This window comes from Morus notabilis, unplaced genomic scaffold (genome assembly GCF_000414095.1).
Source record: "Morus notabilis unplaced genomic scaffold, ASM41409v2 Scaffold177, whole genome shotgun sequence".
Classification (NCBI taxonomy): domain Eukaryota; kingdom Viridiplantae; phylum Streptophyta; class Magnoliopsida; order Rosales; family Moraceae; genus Morus; species Morus notabilis.
The window spans coordinates 311,220-328,225 of NW_010357654.1; the positions used below are offsets into that span (position 1 = coordinate 311,220).

At 33.5% G+C, this 17,006-nt stretch overlaps 2 protein-coding genes across 2 annotated transcripts; one reads left to right on the top strand and one right to left on the bottom strand.

Moving 5' to 3' along the window:
- The first annotated feature begins 4,379 nt into the window (after window positions 1-4,379).
- Window positions 4,380-11,541, top strand: LOC21399994 (delta-1-pyrroline-5-carboxylate synthase). Its single transcript, XM_024172461.1, has 20 exons — window positions 4,380-4,556; window positions 5,468-5,539; window positions 5,707-5,810; window positions 5,937-6,042; window positions 6,146-6,307; window positions 6,407-6,684; window positions 6,984-7,134; window positions 7,271-7,435; window positions 7,592-7,669; window positions 7,825-7,914; window positions 8,315-8,401; window positions 9,119-9,205; window positions 9,275-9,371; window positions 9,452-9,555; window positions 9,712-9,787; window positions 9,929-10,079; window positions 10,192-10,260; window positions 10,795-10,861; window positions 10,953-11,023; window positions 11,127-11,541. Exons 1-20 carry the CDS (start codon window positions 4,491-4,493, stop codon window positions 11,206-11,208), a joined length of 2,163 nt encoding a protein of 720 aa, XP_024028229.1. The 5' UTR covers window positions 4,380-4,490; the 3' UTR covers window positions 11,209-11,541.
- A 2,087-nt stretch (window positions 11,542-13,628) lies between these two features.
- LOC21399995 (NADPH-dependent aldo-keto reductase, chloroplastic) lies at window positions 13,629-16,527 on the bottom strand. Its single transcript, XM_010090277.2, has 8 exons — window positions 16,463-16,527; window positions 16,093-16,230; window positions 15,502-15,552; window positions 15,353-15,429; window positions 15,107-15,194; window positions 14,740-15,015; window positions 13,819-14,064; window positions 13,629-13,722 (listed from the first exon to the last, which is right to left on the bottom strand). The coding sequence occupies exons 2-8, from the start codon at window positions 16,222-16,224 to the stop codon at window positions 13,636-13,638; spliced, it is 957 nt and encodes a 318-aa protein (XP_010088579.1). The 5' UTR covers window positions 16,225-16,230; window positions 16,463-16,527; the 3' UTR covers window positions 13,629-13,635.
- Window positions 16,528-17,006: the final 479 nt, after the last annotated feature.

The window sequence follows — 17,006 nt, forward strand, 5'->3', positions numbered from 1 at the left end:
TTGAAAAGAATTAGCTAAAATGTTGTACATCACCATAGGTGTCAGGAATTTGAGAGCGACCTTTTTGTTTGCATCTGCACGTGACACATGCAGCGGGTAAAAACGAAAAGAACATGCAATGTCCTTCTAAACATCAGTGATAACATATTATCCCTGTATGACGATAGGCATTAGGTACTACCGATTAAATTATGAAAACTTAAGTAAAATCATGATCTGATTGGTACTACGATAACTTTGATTAACATGACAGATGATTTGATTATGCATATCTATATATATATATATATATGTGTGTGTATATTTATATATATATATATCAGTCACTTAGGATGTTGTAGATACGACACGGTTTTCTCATTATATGAGTTGTAAAATCCAATACTTTTAGTAGCGAGTGATGGATGTGGTTTCACAGGTTTCTTATTATGGTATTAAAATGTTTCTAAAACTTTTCTTTATCAGTTTAAATGTTCTTAAGATCAATATATCGCTGAGTGATTTACTTGATTTGACAAAAGTTCTATAAAGTTTAAATTGATTACCTTAAAAATTGACATCAATAAAAGACGTTACGGCCATAATGTTGAAATGAGTAAAAAGTTTCGTCCTTTATGCGTTAGTGTTACATGAAATAATTATTTATGAGACGTAATACGTACCGCATGTTTTGATACTCGCTAATCGGCCCAATTAGTTAGGTATTCTGTTGAAGAAAGGTTAATGTCACTCTTTTTCTTATTTTTTTTTATTATTCTCTACAACACGTGGACTAATTCACTATTTCATTTTTGTTTAAATAATAATATATTATATTAATAGAGTCCTCTTATCAAACAATAAATGTAGAGAGCAACACAAAAAGTAACATAAAATGTGTTGCTAACATTTCTTATTCTATTATAAGAAGTATTGCAGAGTAACTGTTGGGAAAAAACATACTCCTACACCCACGCAGCAAAAAAAAAAAAAAAACATAAAAGACAAATATTCAAGTGGTTCGGAAAAATTTTCTACGTCCACAGAAGAGGAAGAAAAAAAATTCACTAACAGTTTCAGAATTACACACTCAATAATACATTTGATCACTTCTCTCACTACCCAAAACTCCTTACACCATTGTCTATCTCTCTCATCACTTTTCTCTCTCTCTTAGAAGGAGGCACTCTTTCTTTGTACTTTTCTCTTAACACATATAAAGTCTTACATAAAATACTTATTTATAAACTCCTAATAATTTAAACCATAAAATAACTCTCAACCAAAAACTGAAAATAATAACTTATCTACAACATAAAATAATAACATTTCGAAAACTAATTTGAGGTATTTACCCAACAATTACTGACACGTGGAGATTTCTTGTTAGGTGTTTCTCGGAGGAGTTGAGAAGCTGCTCAACCTCCTCGAGGGATAGCTACTCACCGAGATGCCGCTTGGGGTGGGAATATTCGGTTCATTATTCAATCATCACATTTGTGATTCAAGTCTCATAGATGCCCTAGCTTGGCAAATCTTCAACATTGACCTTGTTCGGTTGTTCAACCGAGTCACCATATTGATCGACCACGCCAATCAACCACGTAACACTCTCGATAGATTAGGAAAGATATGAGCATAAAGTACTGAAGATTATTAGTAAAAGTTATCATTTACGAATTCCAATATGACAACATAATGTGCTAAGTGAGAACTTATGGTGTAGTATTTTCATGGATACCATGTTGATATTAATATGTCAAAATATCTTGATATGTCTCCAAATACTTAAATAGGGACAAAGTCAGAAAGTTTCTTCAAGCTTGGGTTAAATTAAATGTTTAAACTAATTAATTGTACAATAAATTTTGTAACTATCTCACATTTCTTTTTTTTTTTCTTTTATTTTTTAATTAATATATATTTATATATTATCTTTTCTTCTTCCAAACATATAACCTAGAGTAATGTTGACTCCTAATTTTTGTTTGTTTGAGTTTTTAAATTTTTTTTTTTGGAACATGAAAACGACTTAATCGGCAAGTACAACCGAAGATACAAAGTAAGGGATCATATAAATCCCAATAAAATCCCGTGAACAATTAAAACCAAAGGAAGCTAAAACATGAGCAACTTTATTACCATTCCTGTTTATATGAGAGCACTCCCACCTCCCCATAGAGGATAATAACCGAACAATATCCTCTATAATAACACCTTCTTCGCCCATCGTTGAGCTTTCCTTGACCGCTTGAACTACACGGACAGCATCAACTTCAGCCACGCTGATGGATAACCCCTGCTCTTGTGCAAAAATTAGGCCTTCCCGAAGGGCCATGCATTTAGCTAAAAACGGTGAGAAAGAGCCCGCAATCCTCTTCGCCAGACAAGCACAAACTATTCCTTCCCCATCCCTGATGACAGCACCTATCCCAATGGAACTCGTACCCTCTCGAACTGCTACATCAGTATTAAGCTTCAGAAGTCCAGCCACCGGAGGTTTCTAGCGTACTTCACTAACAGGCACCGTAGTCTGATGTTTGGCCACCGGATCCCAACAACTCTGAAAATCAGCAATTGTCCGCCCAGTTGTACCTAGGATCTCCATCGGCTCCCGATATACTCGGTGATGTACAGAGTTTTTAAATTTTAAATAATGGGTACAAGCAAAAAGGAGGAAATAATTTTGAATCATTCTACAAAAAAACTTAAAAATAGAAATTTTAGTGGGGCAAAGTAACAAATTTTATCTTGAACTTGCAGTATAAGTGAAACCTTTTAAAAACATTTAGCGTAAAACACATAATTAGAGAATTTTTAAGATTAGGGCAAAATAAGACAAAACAAATATAGTAATTAATTTTTAAAAATATTTGAAGGACCGAATAGGGCGTAGGTCGCTCCGTCCCTCTATCTAGGTCATCTTGAAAATACTTAACTATAAAATCTAATAAAAGTATGATGATTCCAAAAATAATGATGGCATATATCTAAATTGTGCGAAAGTAATTACTATTAGTTAAAAACAAAATCTGATATAAATGCGATACGTGAGAATATAATACGAATACGCCGTTATGGAAGTATTAACCGCATGTATCTAAATTGTACGGAAAGTACTTATATTATTAGCCGCAACAGAAATCTGACATAAATGCGATAGCGGGAATCTAATGAAAAGACGCCGTTAGAGAAGTGTTAACTGCATGTATCTAGACCCAATTAAAATACTTACTAATACAATGTGACAAAACATAGAGGTATAAAAACATATTTGTTGGATGAAACCCCATAATACGTAAACACACTTACTATCAAACACAATAAAAGTACGATAATCTAATAAACATTTTGCCCTATCACATTAGAAATAAATATAATTAATAATATGATAATTCCGAACTACCACCAACTAGAATTGAACAAAAAATTCGAACACAATTTTCGTGCGAGAAAATTACTAGATATAAAATAACCATCATTATTGTGCTTTTACTATTGAATAAAAATTAGAAACAAAAAAGTAATTCTATAAAGACTAATTGCTTATATCTAAATCGTATTTGAAGTATTTACTGAAAGAATTTAGTTGGATTAAATATCTGACATAAAAATTAGGAATCTAATGAGTATGTATCTAAAACACGATAATTTTATTATACATAAATAGACTTAATGTCGAACATAATAAAACTGCGTAAAGAACATTTAACCTAATAACGTTAAAAATGAACCTAATAAAAATAATATCGTTCCCTGCCACCAATTAAAATTGAACACGATTTTCCTTAGATAATTATTGAATAAAAATAAAAATTAGAAAAAAGAAAATCACACATGAAAACAAACGCAAAGACATATATGTATGATTGAGAGACAATTATCAGTTTGAAACATCATATGCAATTCGCCACGTAGCAAGTAGTTTTCGAGCTTTTGTCACGGAAAATCCAAAGTTTGGGATGACAGTCGCAAGAGGCTGCCCAACGACAAAGAAACAAGTTGGCCAATACTGCTTGATTAGCCGAAAAAAAAAAAAAAAACCAAAAAACAAAAAAAGTTGGTCCAATACTACTCCTAGTACTGCAGTGACCCACTGTACGAATCTTCACTAATTGCAAACCCACACACACTTTTAAAAAAATAATAAATAAATAAATAAAAAAACAAAACAAAAAGAAGGGGAAAAACGACACCCACCTTACAAGCGACCTCTGCCATCTCGATTCCCCACGTCGGTTTGTTAGATTACGTGTCATCGTAGCCTCGATTTTCGGGCGTAGCTTCTCTTTCTCTCTCACTCAACGACGTTTTTGCCCTTCACATGTTTATTTTATTTTTATTTTCACTTTTTGCAGTCACAATACCATTTTGCTTCTGAACTTGTGCTATAAATACGAGTTTCAGTTTCATAACCGATTTTCTCTCTCTAACTTTCTCTATCTCTCTCTCCATCACTCTATCATCTCTGTTTGGTTGTGACTTTGCATCAACACGCTTCTCCTTTGATAATGGATTCCACCACCATGGATCCTACTAGAGCTTTTGTCAAAAGTGTGAAGCGTCTTGTTGTTAAGGTCGATATTATCGCAACTTTAATCGTTGTTTTTTAATTCTTTGCTGATTAATTCTTGTTTTCGTTAATTTTGGTGTTTTTTTTGTTTTGTTTTGTTTTGGTTTTTTTTTTTTTTTTCAAGATCGCTCTCGGCATTTTCTTTCACCAAATGAACTGGCATGTTCTGTTTCAGATCATCCTTTTGTTGTTCATCCGTCTGTGCAAGAAGTGCATATTAAGAGCGTTTTTCTTCCTTTTATTTTTAAATTTATGATGATTTTTCTTGCCTTTTTTTTTTTTTTTTGGATTTGATGAGTTTTCTTTTTCTTTTTAAAAAGATGGATTCGATGTTTTTTAAGAGCAAGTTCTGTCAAATATATGTAATTTCATCCAAACAGACCATATATATTAGGACTACTAGTCTGATATATAGTCTATACACACACACACATGTATATTTATATATGTATATGTATATGTATATACACATATATCGAAGTGTGTGGATGAATTGAATTAATATGGGGTTTAGTAATAATTAATCTATAATCAAAATATACAAATCCTATTTTGTGAGAGGGTTCTTTGTAATTTTTGAAGCATTTATAGGTCAATACGAAAAGAAGGAAATGACAATATCGTGACGTTTTAGGTTAAATAATTTAGAGGTCTGGTCTATGAATACTCGTTTGTTTGTTTGTTTTTTTTTTTTTTTTTTAATTTTTAATATTTCAGTTTGTTTTAGTTAAATAGTTCTCGAAGTTATGAAATATTCTCGATTTCAGAACTATTTTTTGTTTTCCTTTTACAAACGGGACATTTTTGCTTATTTATTTGTGTTTGCTTATAAATTTTTAGGGCAATTTTGAATATGGATTAGTAAATGGTAATGATCAATTATTATTTCTGATTTGTTTAAGTAATTGATTTTAGGTTGGAACGGCTGTGGTCACTAGAAGTGATGGGAGATTGGCGTTGGGAAGACTTGGGGCTCTATGTGAGCAGGTGCTCTGCTTTTTCTAAATCTATGACCCACAAATTTCACTATTACACAAATAAATAAATAAATAAATAATAGGAGATTAAGAGTGACAAAATCTTTTTTTTTTTGTTTTTAATAAAATTTGTTCTAGAACTGACGTTATCATGATTTTGTCAATTAATAAATACAGCTTAAAGAATTAAACTCTCAAGGCTATGAAGTTATTTTGGTGTCATCAGGAGCGGTTGGTCTTGGCCGCCAAAGGCTAAGATACAGGAGATTGGCCAATGCCAGGTTAAATACCACATTTTATTATTTATATTTTACTATATATATATATATGTTTGCTTGAATAATATGTTTCTGTATATACAAGACGATTTCGAGGCTTTAATGATCTGGCGTTACATGTTTTTACAGCTTTGCTGATCTGCAATATATACAAGACAATTTCGAGGATGGAAAGGCTTGTGCGTCTGTTGGGCAGGGCAGTCTCATGGCTCTTTATGATACAATGTTTAGCCAGGTGGGACAAAACTGATCTAGTTTGCATTGGTCTGCAGTCTTTTCTTGTTTCTCTTATTTTTACACCTTTCTAAGTGGCTAATATCGATCGATTTCTTACGCAGCTCGATGTCACCTCGTCTCAACTTCTCGTGACTGATGGAGTTTTCATGGATCAAGCTTTCAGGAGACAACTTTCTGATACCGTGAATTCCTTGTTGTCTCTGAGGGTTATTCCTATTTTCAATGAAAATGATGCTGTCAGCACTAGGAGAGAACCATTGATGGTATGCAACTCTTATTTATCCGTTGCAGCTTACTTTTGTATCTGAATATGTTTTAACTCTTGCCTGTTGTTCTGATCTTTTGCGCTGTATTATTCGCAGGACTCCTCGGGCATATTTTGGGATAATGACAGTTTGGCAGGCTTATTGGCGCAGCAACTGAATGCTGACCTGTTAGTGTTGTTGAGTGATGTTGAAGGTCTCTATAGCGGTCCTCCAAGTGACCCGAAATCAAAGCTAATCCATACATATGTCAAAGAGAAGCATCAAGATGAGATCACATTTGGAGACAAGTCGAGGTTGGGCAGAGGTGGTATGACTGCTAAGGTCAATGCTGCTGTTTCTGCTGCTAGTGCTGGCATCCCTGTTGTCATCACTAGGTACAATTTTCTCCTCATTGAAATTACTGAGTTTGGACTAAACTATAATTTTCGTTTAGCTTATTTGATCACATTTGCAGTCTCCATCAATATTTTTCTTGTAGATGTTTTGACTATCATCTATATATATGCATGGATTTATGTACTCATTTCTTGCATTGAAAATATTTACATGCATATGAAGATCAAAAGTCATTTGGTACAGATATTTTTTCACTAATTTTGTTGGTGTTAACTTGTTCAGGACAATAGTACATTTTTTGTTTGGTTATCTAAACCAGTTTCCGACTCTATTGCAGTGGCTATGCCCCAGAAAATATCATCAAAGTTCTTCAAGGAAGGCGTGTTGGTACTGTCTTTCATCAACATGCACATTTGTGGCCTGTGGTTAAAGAAGTGTGCGCACGTGAGATGGCAGTTGCAGCACGGGAATGTTCTCTGAGGCTTCAAGTAAGTAACGACATGTTTTAATTTTCCTCTGTAGCTTCTATAAGTTTTTGCGTTAATGTTGTTTAGTCTCATATGTAGTCGTAGAAGTAGGTTTCCATAAAGCTTCAGCAGTGTGATTTGAATTGTTCTGTTTTAGGCCCTAGAATCTGAAGCTAGGAAGCAAATTTTGGTGGACATAGCTGATGCACTTGAGGCAAATGAAAGTTTGATAAAATCTGAGAATGAAGCTGATATTGCTGCTGCTCTTGAAGCTGGGAAAGACAAGGCACTCGTTTCTCGTTTGACCCTAAAGCCTGGGAAGGCAAGCATTATTAAACTTTCCTTCTTCTTTTATTTTATTTTTTTTTACATTTTGTTTTGCATTGGAATTTGTGTATGTCATCATATATCGTAAGTCGGGTTTCTCTACTGCACAATTGCCATGTCTTGTTCTTGATATTGATAATTCTATTCGCAGATATCTAGCCTTGCAACGTCAATACGAAAACTTGCTGATATGGAAGAGCCTATTGGTCATGTTTTGGGGAGAACAGAGGTCTGCAAATCATCTTCATTTCTTAGATTCAGCGTTTTCTCAACTCGACACAAATAAATGGCTTAACTCTTCGTTGTAGTTGACTTAAGTGATCTCCCCTTTCTTTGGCATAACTAGTTATTTTTGACACTATTGATGACTGCTTTTGCTCACAGATGGCCGATGGAGTTATCTCAGAGAAAGTGTCCTGTCCTTTGGGTGTCCTTCTGGTTGTTTCTGAGTCTCGGCCCGATGCCTTAGTTCAGGTGAATGTTATAATTATTGTTCTTGGGGTTGTGAACATTTTATCAGGATTAAAAATATGTGTATAAGCAAAACTATGGTTGGTATGTTTATAAAACTAATTTTTGTTGCAGTATGTAGTCATTTCTATTTTCCCGTAACTTATTCGGTTAATGTTCTCAAAAGATTAGAATGTGGGAAATGTTTGAATTGATCAGATAAGGTCTAAAGTAGGAATTGAAGTGTTCGATGATGCTTTTAAGTTAATTGAGAACTACAAAATTGTAAAGGAAGAAAAAATTTAGTACAGATGGAAATAGATGAATAGATTAAAAAATAGCATGAATAAAAAAAAGGGGAAAGAAATTTGAAGTGGAATTGTTTTTTCTTTTTATCATTAATCATTTCCCATTGGATCAACAGATAGCCTCGTTAGCAATTCGGACTGGCAATGGCCTTCTGCTTAAAGGCGAAACAGAAGCCAAGCGATCAAATGCAATCTTGCACAAGGTTTGAGACTTTTGACTTCAGTGTTCCCTTCTTCTTTCATATACCATTGGCAATGAAAGAGAATCATTTTAAGGAATAAGGTTGCTTCTTGGACATAGGATTAAGGCGGAGTGGATTAAGTGGAAGAATGTCACGGGAGTTTTATGTGATGATAAGATGCCTATTAAGTTGAAAGAAAAATTCTATAGGACAACAATTCGCCTAACTATATTATATGGTAGTGAATGTTGGGCCATCAAGAGACAACAAATATACAAGATGAGTGTGGAGGAGATGCGTATGTTAAGATGGATGAGTGGCCATACGAGGATGGATCGCATACGGAATGAAGTTATTCATAGTAAAGTAGGTGTAACACCAATAGAAAATAAGGTGCGGGAAAACCGTCTGAGGTGGTACGGGCATGTACAACGTAGATCGTTAGATGCACCTGTTCGTACATGGGTGAACATCCAAATACCTAGTACTAGGAAAGCGAGGGGTAGACCAAGAATTACTTGGGTTGGCGTAGTTAGGCACGACTTTCAAGATCTAGAGCTTCAGGGGGTCTCATGTTTAATAGAGCAGATTAGAAACGAGAAATCTATATAGCTGATCCCAATTAATTTGTTATTAAGGCTTGTATTTGTTGTTGTTGTTGTTGTTGTACGGTTGCTTTTTGGTCAAGTATGTGCCGAGTTTCTGTGTGCTTAGTTTATTACTTTCTTCTTTTTCTAGGTTATCACGTCAGCAATCCCAAGTACGGTTGGTGACGACCTTATTGGACTTGTGACTTCAAAAGAGGAAATTCCTGATCTGCTCAAGGTATGCAGAAACAATTCAAAAACTTTATATTGTCTTATAGGCGGACTTTTGACAAACATTTTGCCACAGCTTGATGAAGTAATAGATCTTGTGATCCCTAGAGGCAACAGTAACCTTGTTTCTCAAATCAAGGAATCAACAAAGATTCCTGTTCTTGGTCATGCTGGTAAAGATAAATTACATACTCAAACCATAACTGAAAACCTATAAACGGGAGCTATTAGCTAAGTCAATTTTTCTTTGCAGATATGATTTGTCATGTTTACATTGACAAGTTGGCTTGTATGGATATGGCGAGGAGCCTTATTTTAGATGCGAAGATTGATTATCCTATCGCCTGTAACGGAATGGTAAGCAATCACAATGCCTTTTACTTATTTAATATGGCTTTGGCTTTCAGTACTTTGGCTCGTATAGAAGAATATGCATACTGTTATTGGAATAAGCCTATTTCTATATCTTGGCATCATACGCTCAACTAGATTTATTTATCATGCCTTCCCCAGAAAACTCTTCTTGTACACAAAGATTTGTCAAGTAACAGTGGATTTAGTGAACTTATTAAAGAACTGCAACATAAAGGTATGGCTATATCATGTTAGTTTTGATACCAAGATATGCTTATTTTTTCTTCCCTTATTGCTTTGACGAATTAAAACGAGATATGCACTGTTAAGAAAACTGAAACAAAACTACTTGACAAATGCAAACTATTGGTTGCAGGTTTTTCTCTATATGGTGGACCTAAAGCGAGTACGTTGCTGAGTATTGCGGAGGCAAGTCCTTTCCATCTTGAGTACAATACAATGACTTGCACAGTTGAGATTGTTGAGGATATTTTTGCTGCTATTGGTCATATTCACCATCGTGGAAGGTACGTTTATCTTTACGCTCATTTCTTTTCAGTTCTAGCAGAGTTCAACGCTAATGTGGCCAAACGTTGTTTTACCCATTGCCTTTCTTTCTTCTGACCGTCTCTGTTGCAGTGCTCATGCTGATTGCATTATCACAGAAGATGATGAAGCTGCTGAACTTTTCTTAAATAAGGCACACAGGTAATTTTTTTTTTTTTTTATAGATATCTTTCGATAACAATTAGGACTACTGCTATTACTTAGGTAGACTTGATTAAGCAGTCAGTCATGTCATGGTTCTTCTCTTCATGGAAATCTTAAGTAGTGGAAAACGGCTTTATTCTCACGGGATGACTGACTTGTGAAAACAATAAAGAAACAAAGCCACAATTTCTGTTTAATGCCAACTAGCTTAAGTAAACCAGAAACATAGAAACGTTGTCTACCTAAATGCCTAATTTAGTGTTTTGTCAAGAGTTTTCCGTGTCTAAATCCCGGTAACTTTATGCAAAACTAATTGCTCTTCAAAATAATACTTGTGTAGCTCCAAATAGACGTTTAAGATTTAGTGTTCTAATATTGCTTTGCTTTTCTTACCGTGAAATCTCTTTGCAACATCCTCTAGTATTAAATCACTGCAAAGTTCAAAGCAGTTTTCTTTCCTCCTTTTCTTATTTTAATTAACTTTTCGTGTTGTGAATCTTAATATGTGTGGATATACTCTTACATGACCAGTGTCGCGCTATTCCATAATGGACGAACAAGATCCTGCAATGGAGCACACTCTGAACTTACTGCAGAGGTATGAGGGTCTTCACTAGTTTTGCTTGGATATGAAATCTGAGAGGAAGATTTTCTTGTTTTTTTATTGGTTTACTCTCATGGCTGAGCAGGTTGGGAAACCTGATAGCCAGATTCAGGCTCGAGATCCTGTTGGGGTCGAAGGATTGTTGACAGCAAGATGGTATGACAACTCTGCATAAATCTTTCTTGCCTTCACATTATGATCACATTTTTTACAAGTATTCATATGATTCACATGGTTGCTCTTTGTTAATGAAATGCAGGACTTTTAAAGGGAATGGGAAGATAGTAGATGGTTATGAAGTGATCAACCAAAGCCAAAAGGATCTCCTTTTGAAAGCCTAGCCATCTCCTTTTGAAAGCCTAGCCATGAGGGGAGATATTGTTGTAGTCATTAGAAGCCAAAAAATTACTAATGTGAACTTCCTTATTCTTAGCCCTTAGAGATCATATTCCATAGTATTGTTATGCAATTTAATCCTTATTTTAAACCCCTTTGTCGGATTTTTAACCCCTCATTCAGTCTGTCCTTTTTGGTTGTATTACATTACTATCATTATTACCTTCTATTTTTCTTTTCCTTGGAGTTGTATTACTCACCACAGGGATGACAAGGGAAAAATTTTACTGGGCGTATCAACATTGACATTTAATGGAGTATTCTTCTTCTTCTTGTTACTGAACAACGTTATGACTTTTGAGCATATAATCACTTTCTTAAGTTACTATGGCCAAATTTTTATTAGCGGCGTAACTTAAAAGACACTCGCGAGAGATAACAAACTGCAGGTGAAGTTCGCAAAAACAGAGCATTCATACCCCTTCTAATGTGTCTAGTGCGTTTATCAGACTATGAAGGAATGCAAGGGAAAGGTAAAGGAATTCGGAAGGACAATAATGTAATAAGAGTGTCTGCTTGTCTATTTATCCCTCGTTCATTTCACCGATTCGAATTTTCAGTTTTAAGTTTCTATAATAAAAAGCTCTTAGAAAATGTCACATCTCAGTTCGAATTGAAAACTCGAATTCGCAAAGTGAACGAGCCTTTAATGTTGTATTAATCGGAAACAATCTTGTTTCTTTTCTTGTGTGTTTACTATACTTATTAAAATGTAACGCTAACAATGTAATTTACTAAAATATATATAGGTATATAATTATTGGCTTATGACGTGTGAACTTATAAGGGGTGTTTGAGTAAATTTTATGTTCATTCCTTTTAAAAAAAAAAAAAATCAGTAAGAAGTGGATGTAAGAATTGTTATTCTTTTTGTTCATTCTCTATGTTGTGTGGGGCCATTATTCTAGTATTTCTCATTTCGTAAGTAGACATGTGATTATAAAGGAAAGAAAATTAATATTCCTATTTTCTTTCCCTTTCATGACGTGAATATATATACATATAGATAAACGATTGCCCTTTTTTTTATTTTTATTTTGTTGTATCTTACATTGTCCTTTTCTCTATTGTCCTTTTAATTTTTTGTCGTTTTTTAGTGTTGTGCCATTATCATTTTCCATACACGTTTCCCTTGTTGATAGACGTTTTCCTAAATAATGTTGGTTTTACGTGAAAAGCTCTAGCTTTTTTAATGTATCAGGATGCACAATCATGTTGATCCTAAAATGGTACTCTATCAAAGAAAAATATGATAATCTCCTTTCTATATTTTTAAGAAACAAAAATACTAGTTTGATATTTGGTTAGATTCACATTTTTAAGAAACAAAAATACTTTACATTCACATTTTAATTCAAGGAATGGCCCCAATTAGTAGAGCGCACACAAAATTCACATTGCTCTGTTCACATCTTGATGCATCAAATTCAGACATTCTATAAGACGAAAACTCATTCTCTGCCAGTTAATAGCAGCTGCATTTTCATTTAGAAATCGGAGTTTCATGAAAAATGTATGTTGAATTTTCCAACCAACTCTCAATTGCTAACAATACTTAAATTTGGCTACATCATTGGCTCGGAGAAAATTTCATACAGGTTTGAAAAGACCGTACATTAGTGTATAACATGTTGTAGTTGCAATCTAGTGACAAAACAATCCAAGAAGAAGTTGGAATGCAAGAGGACTCTAGGGGTGTGTTTAGTTGGGTGAGAAGGAATGTAATATAATGGAATGAAATTCTAATTTAATGTTTGGTTAGATTTATAAGAAATGAATGATCATTCAAGAGAAATGGCTATTCACCCATTTTGGGTGAATCATCATTCCTTCCTCATATGGGAGGAATAACCATTCTAAATTTTTTTATTTTTTATTTTTTTTCATAATTACCTTTCAGTATTATAATATAATTAAAATATATTATATAGTAGTTATATCTTAATACTATACTATAATATAATATATAATAATAATATAATAATAATTATTTATATTGTAATTATATATATATATATTATATTATAGTATAATATAATATAGTTGTAATTTTTAATTATATTATAATTAAATTATTATTGTTTATTATATAATCTCATAATATATTATATAATATTATAATTATATTAATAATTTTAATAATATCGTTATATTATATTACATTTTATATATATTATATTGATAGATAAAATATTAGTGTTATATATAGCATAAGGGTAAGTTTGTCAACATGAAAATATTTATGTTTTATTCGAGAGAATTCTTAAAATTATAACCAAACAAATTAAGCAACTTTTTTTTTCCATTATATTCTCATTCTCATTCTCGTTACCATTCTCTTACTGTAACCAAACGCACCCTAAATTATCATCTCACATTTCACCATCCCACAGTTCTTGTAGGCTTTTATAAGGACTCAAGCTCTCATGTATCGCGAAATCGCCTCGGAGTAGCCTTTGCTGCAAGTATATTCACCCTCAGAGATATTAATAGACAATTTCTCGTGCCAAAAAAAAGGTACAATTCCAAGTATTGTAATAAGCAAAAACGCTTACCTGGTAGATTCCTGCAAATTTTGAGAAGAGTTCTTGAGGAATGCGCCAGTCGAACAGGTTCAGGTTTTCCTTGATCCTAGACTCATTTACACTCTTTGGAAGGATGTTGTGTCCACTCTGAATACCCCAACGGAGAGCTACTTGTGCCGGCGACTTGTTTAGCTTCTCAGCGATTTCGAGCAGTATTGGTTCCTTCAAGATTTCCCCTTTTAGCCAAGTCCCGGGAGATCCTAGTGGAGAATAGGCCTGCAAGATCACAATCTTCATTATTGTGGTCTAAAACAACAAGCCTCCAGTTTCATTGACGTTAATTCTAAGCTGCTGGGATATAAGCTAACTTTTGCTCTCTCTCTCTCTGGTGATTCTAGAAACTTTGGTTCATGTATTCAGAATCATGAATCATGATTATTTTTGTTTTTTTTTTTGAAAAAAAATACATTATAAAGAACCATAAATCATAATTCAGAATCATGGACGAATATACGAAACAAACATCTTATATTTGAGCTTGCATGTGCAAACTACAGATTTGAATCAGGGAGAAATAGATGGAAAAAAAAAGGACAAACAAACACATGACAGTAATTTTAGATTGCAATCTAAATCCATGAGAGACTCTGATCAAACTTTCACTAAATCAAGACAAAAGTACAGCACTCCTTTTCTTTTCTTCCAGTCACAATAAAACTCGAAATGAATTCCACTTACCCAATGGAGAAAACAATAGTCACACTCTGACCTTAGAAAGCTATCATTCATTTCATTTTATCCGAACTTGTATTTTTTCTTTATTCAAATATATTCAGAGTAGTAGGGAAAAGCAAAGAAGAAATAAGCCCAAGAATTTTATCATTTGGCCACTAGTGACGAATAATCCTCAACATTATGTCCTAAGGATGAAAAATTGGAAAGGAATCATACCGAGAGATGAACACCAGTGGATTTGCACAAGTTATGAAGAGCGGGTTGCTGCCACACGGGGTGACACTCAACCTGATTGACTGCAGGTGGAACTTTGGCGTAGGAAAGCAGGTGTTCAAGTTTCTTAGTTGAGAAGTTGCTCACACCGATGGCTTGAGCCCGGCCAGATGCATACAAGCCCTCCATTGCATTCCATGTCTCGGGCAGACACAATGGAGCCATGACTTCAGGGGCAAAACCCTGCGACCCGGGCTTTGTCCTAAATGGCCAATGTATCTGTAACAAGAATTGAAGGAATCTTCAAAAGCCTTTTACCATGATGTTTATTCTTAAAAACTTGTAAGTTTTTTGAGCATTTGAGGCGTACAAGATACAGATCAATGTAATCAAGCTGGAGATCTTCTAATGTCTTGCTCAATGCCTTTGAGACATCTTCTGGTGCATGGTTACTGCACCTGCAGTGTATATTGCATATTTTGTTCTTAAATCATAACTCAGAAGCAATGCGATTCTTGAATTGTTGTTGCTTTGAAATATCAATCGAAGCCAACTCTTAAATAACAACTAGAAGGTTAAAAAACCAAAAGAAAAAACAAAAAGACTGGAGAGATACCATAGCTTAGATGTGATGAACAACTCCGAACGTTTAACTACTCCAGAGGAAAATAGTTCCTTCACAGCCACACCTACCTGCATTTTGTTCTTAGCAAAATCAGACTGGAGAGATACCATAGCTTAGATGTGCTAAATATGCAATATTACCTCTCTTTCATTGCCATAGACTTGAGCACAGTCAATGTGCCTATAACCATTCTGCGTAAAAACCACATTTATTGAGCAGCTAATCTTAGTGGTCCGAATATTCGGCACTAATATACATAATACATGTACACACACATACATACATATATATATATATATATATATTAAGGATTAATTACAAAAATTCTCTCTGAACTATACCCCTTATAACACTTTACCCTCAATCTTTAAAACGTAATATCTCTTCCTCCTAAATAATAAAATGTTAATAAAAAAACCCCATCTGTTAAGTTTTTTAACAAGTATTTTAGTAGTTCTATGTTTAAAATTTAATTTGAATTTAAAACTAATTTAAATTTAAACTTTTAATTATGATACATTCATTATTGATTGAATGTAAGTTAAAAATTTTATAAATCTTTTTTGGTAGAATAAAAAAATTTATGAAGTTTTTTTAAAAATATTTAATTTAGTTTTAATTCTAAAATATCTTAAAAATAACAAAGTGAATGTGAGAATTTTTTATTAACATGTTATTATTTAAGGAGAACATATATTACGTTTAAAAAAAAAAAAGGCAAAGAAAATAACCTTGACGGCTGTAATTACAGCTTTACCAACAACACCAGGGTCGGCTTTCCATGTGCCCAGACCTACTGATGGGATCTTAGCCCCAGTATTAAGATCAAAGTGCAGAGGTCCATATTTTGCGTCATTAGCCATTTTCCTCTGGACATGTTAAAAAACAAATCAAGATTGGAAAAAAAAAAAACCAAGATAACCTAGATAAAAACAAAGAAATATGAATAATCAAACAAACAAAAAAAAGAATCCGTTATGTTCTGATGAATTTCATTTTTTTTCCTTTTTTTTTTCTTCTGGGTTCAACACTTTTTTTTTTTTTTTTTTTTTTTTGAGAATTCTGGGTTCAGAACTTTGTGAAAAAAAGAAAGGATTTTACCTCTTTTGGATTCGACGTTTGTGAAGAGAAGTTATTTTTGGACCAAGTTATTAATTACAAATAGGGAGGCAATCTGGCATGTCCAATCTTATCGGAAAATGGATTTAAATATGGGAGATAGAGGTTCATGGCACAAAATTAGAATCTTGCACGAAATCCCATTATCACAACTACATTTAAATTCAAATGAAAAGAAGAAAAATGTGAACCAAAACTAATTTCACGAGCCGTATCACGATGTGCAATCTTCTGAAAATTTGAAATTATCCGTCATTTTCTAAAGGTAAAAAACACAAACCGATCCGGACATTTTATCTTTTAACGTTTTGATTTTTTTTTTTTTTGTTATAACATAAGCACAGTCAAAAAATATAATGTAAACATGACATAAACAAACAATCTGAAATAAGGTAGACCTATTTACAAGATACCTAACACAACATTAATAGTTAGTCTTTGGATCAGAAATATTAACTTGTAAGTGGTACTTTCTGCACAGTAATTAAATATTGATAATAAATTTTATCAAATAATAGCATTCCTT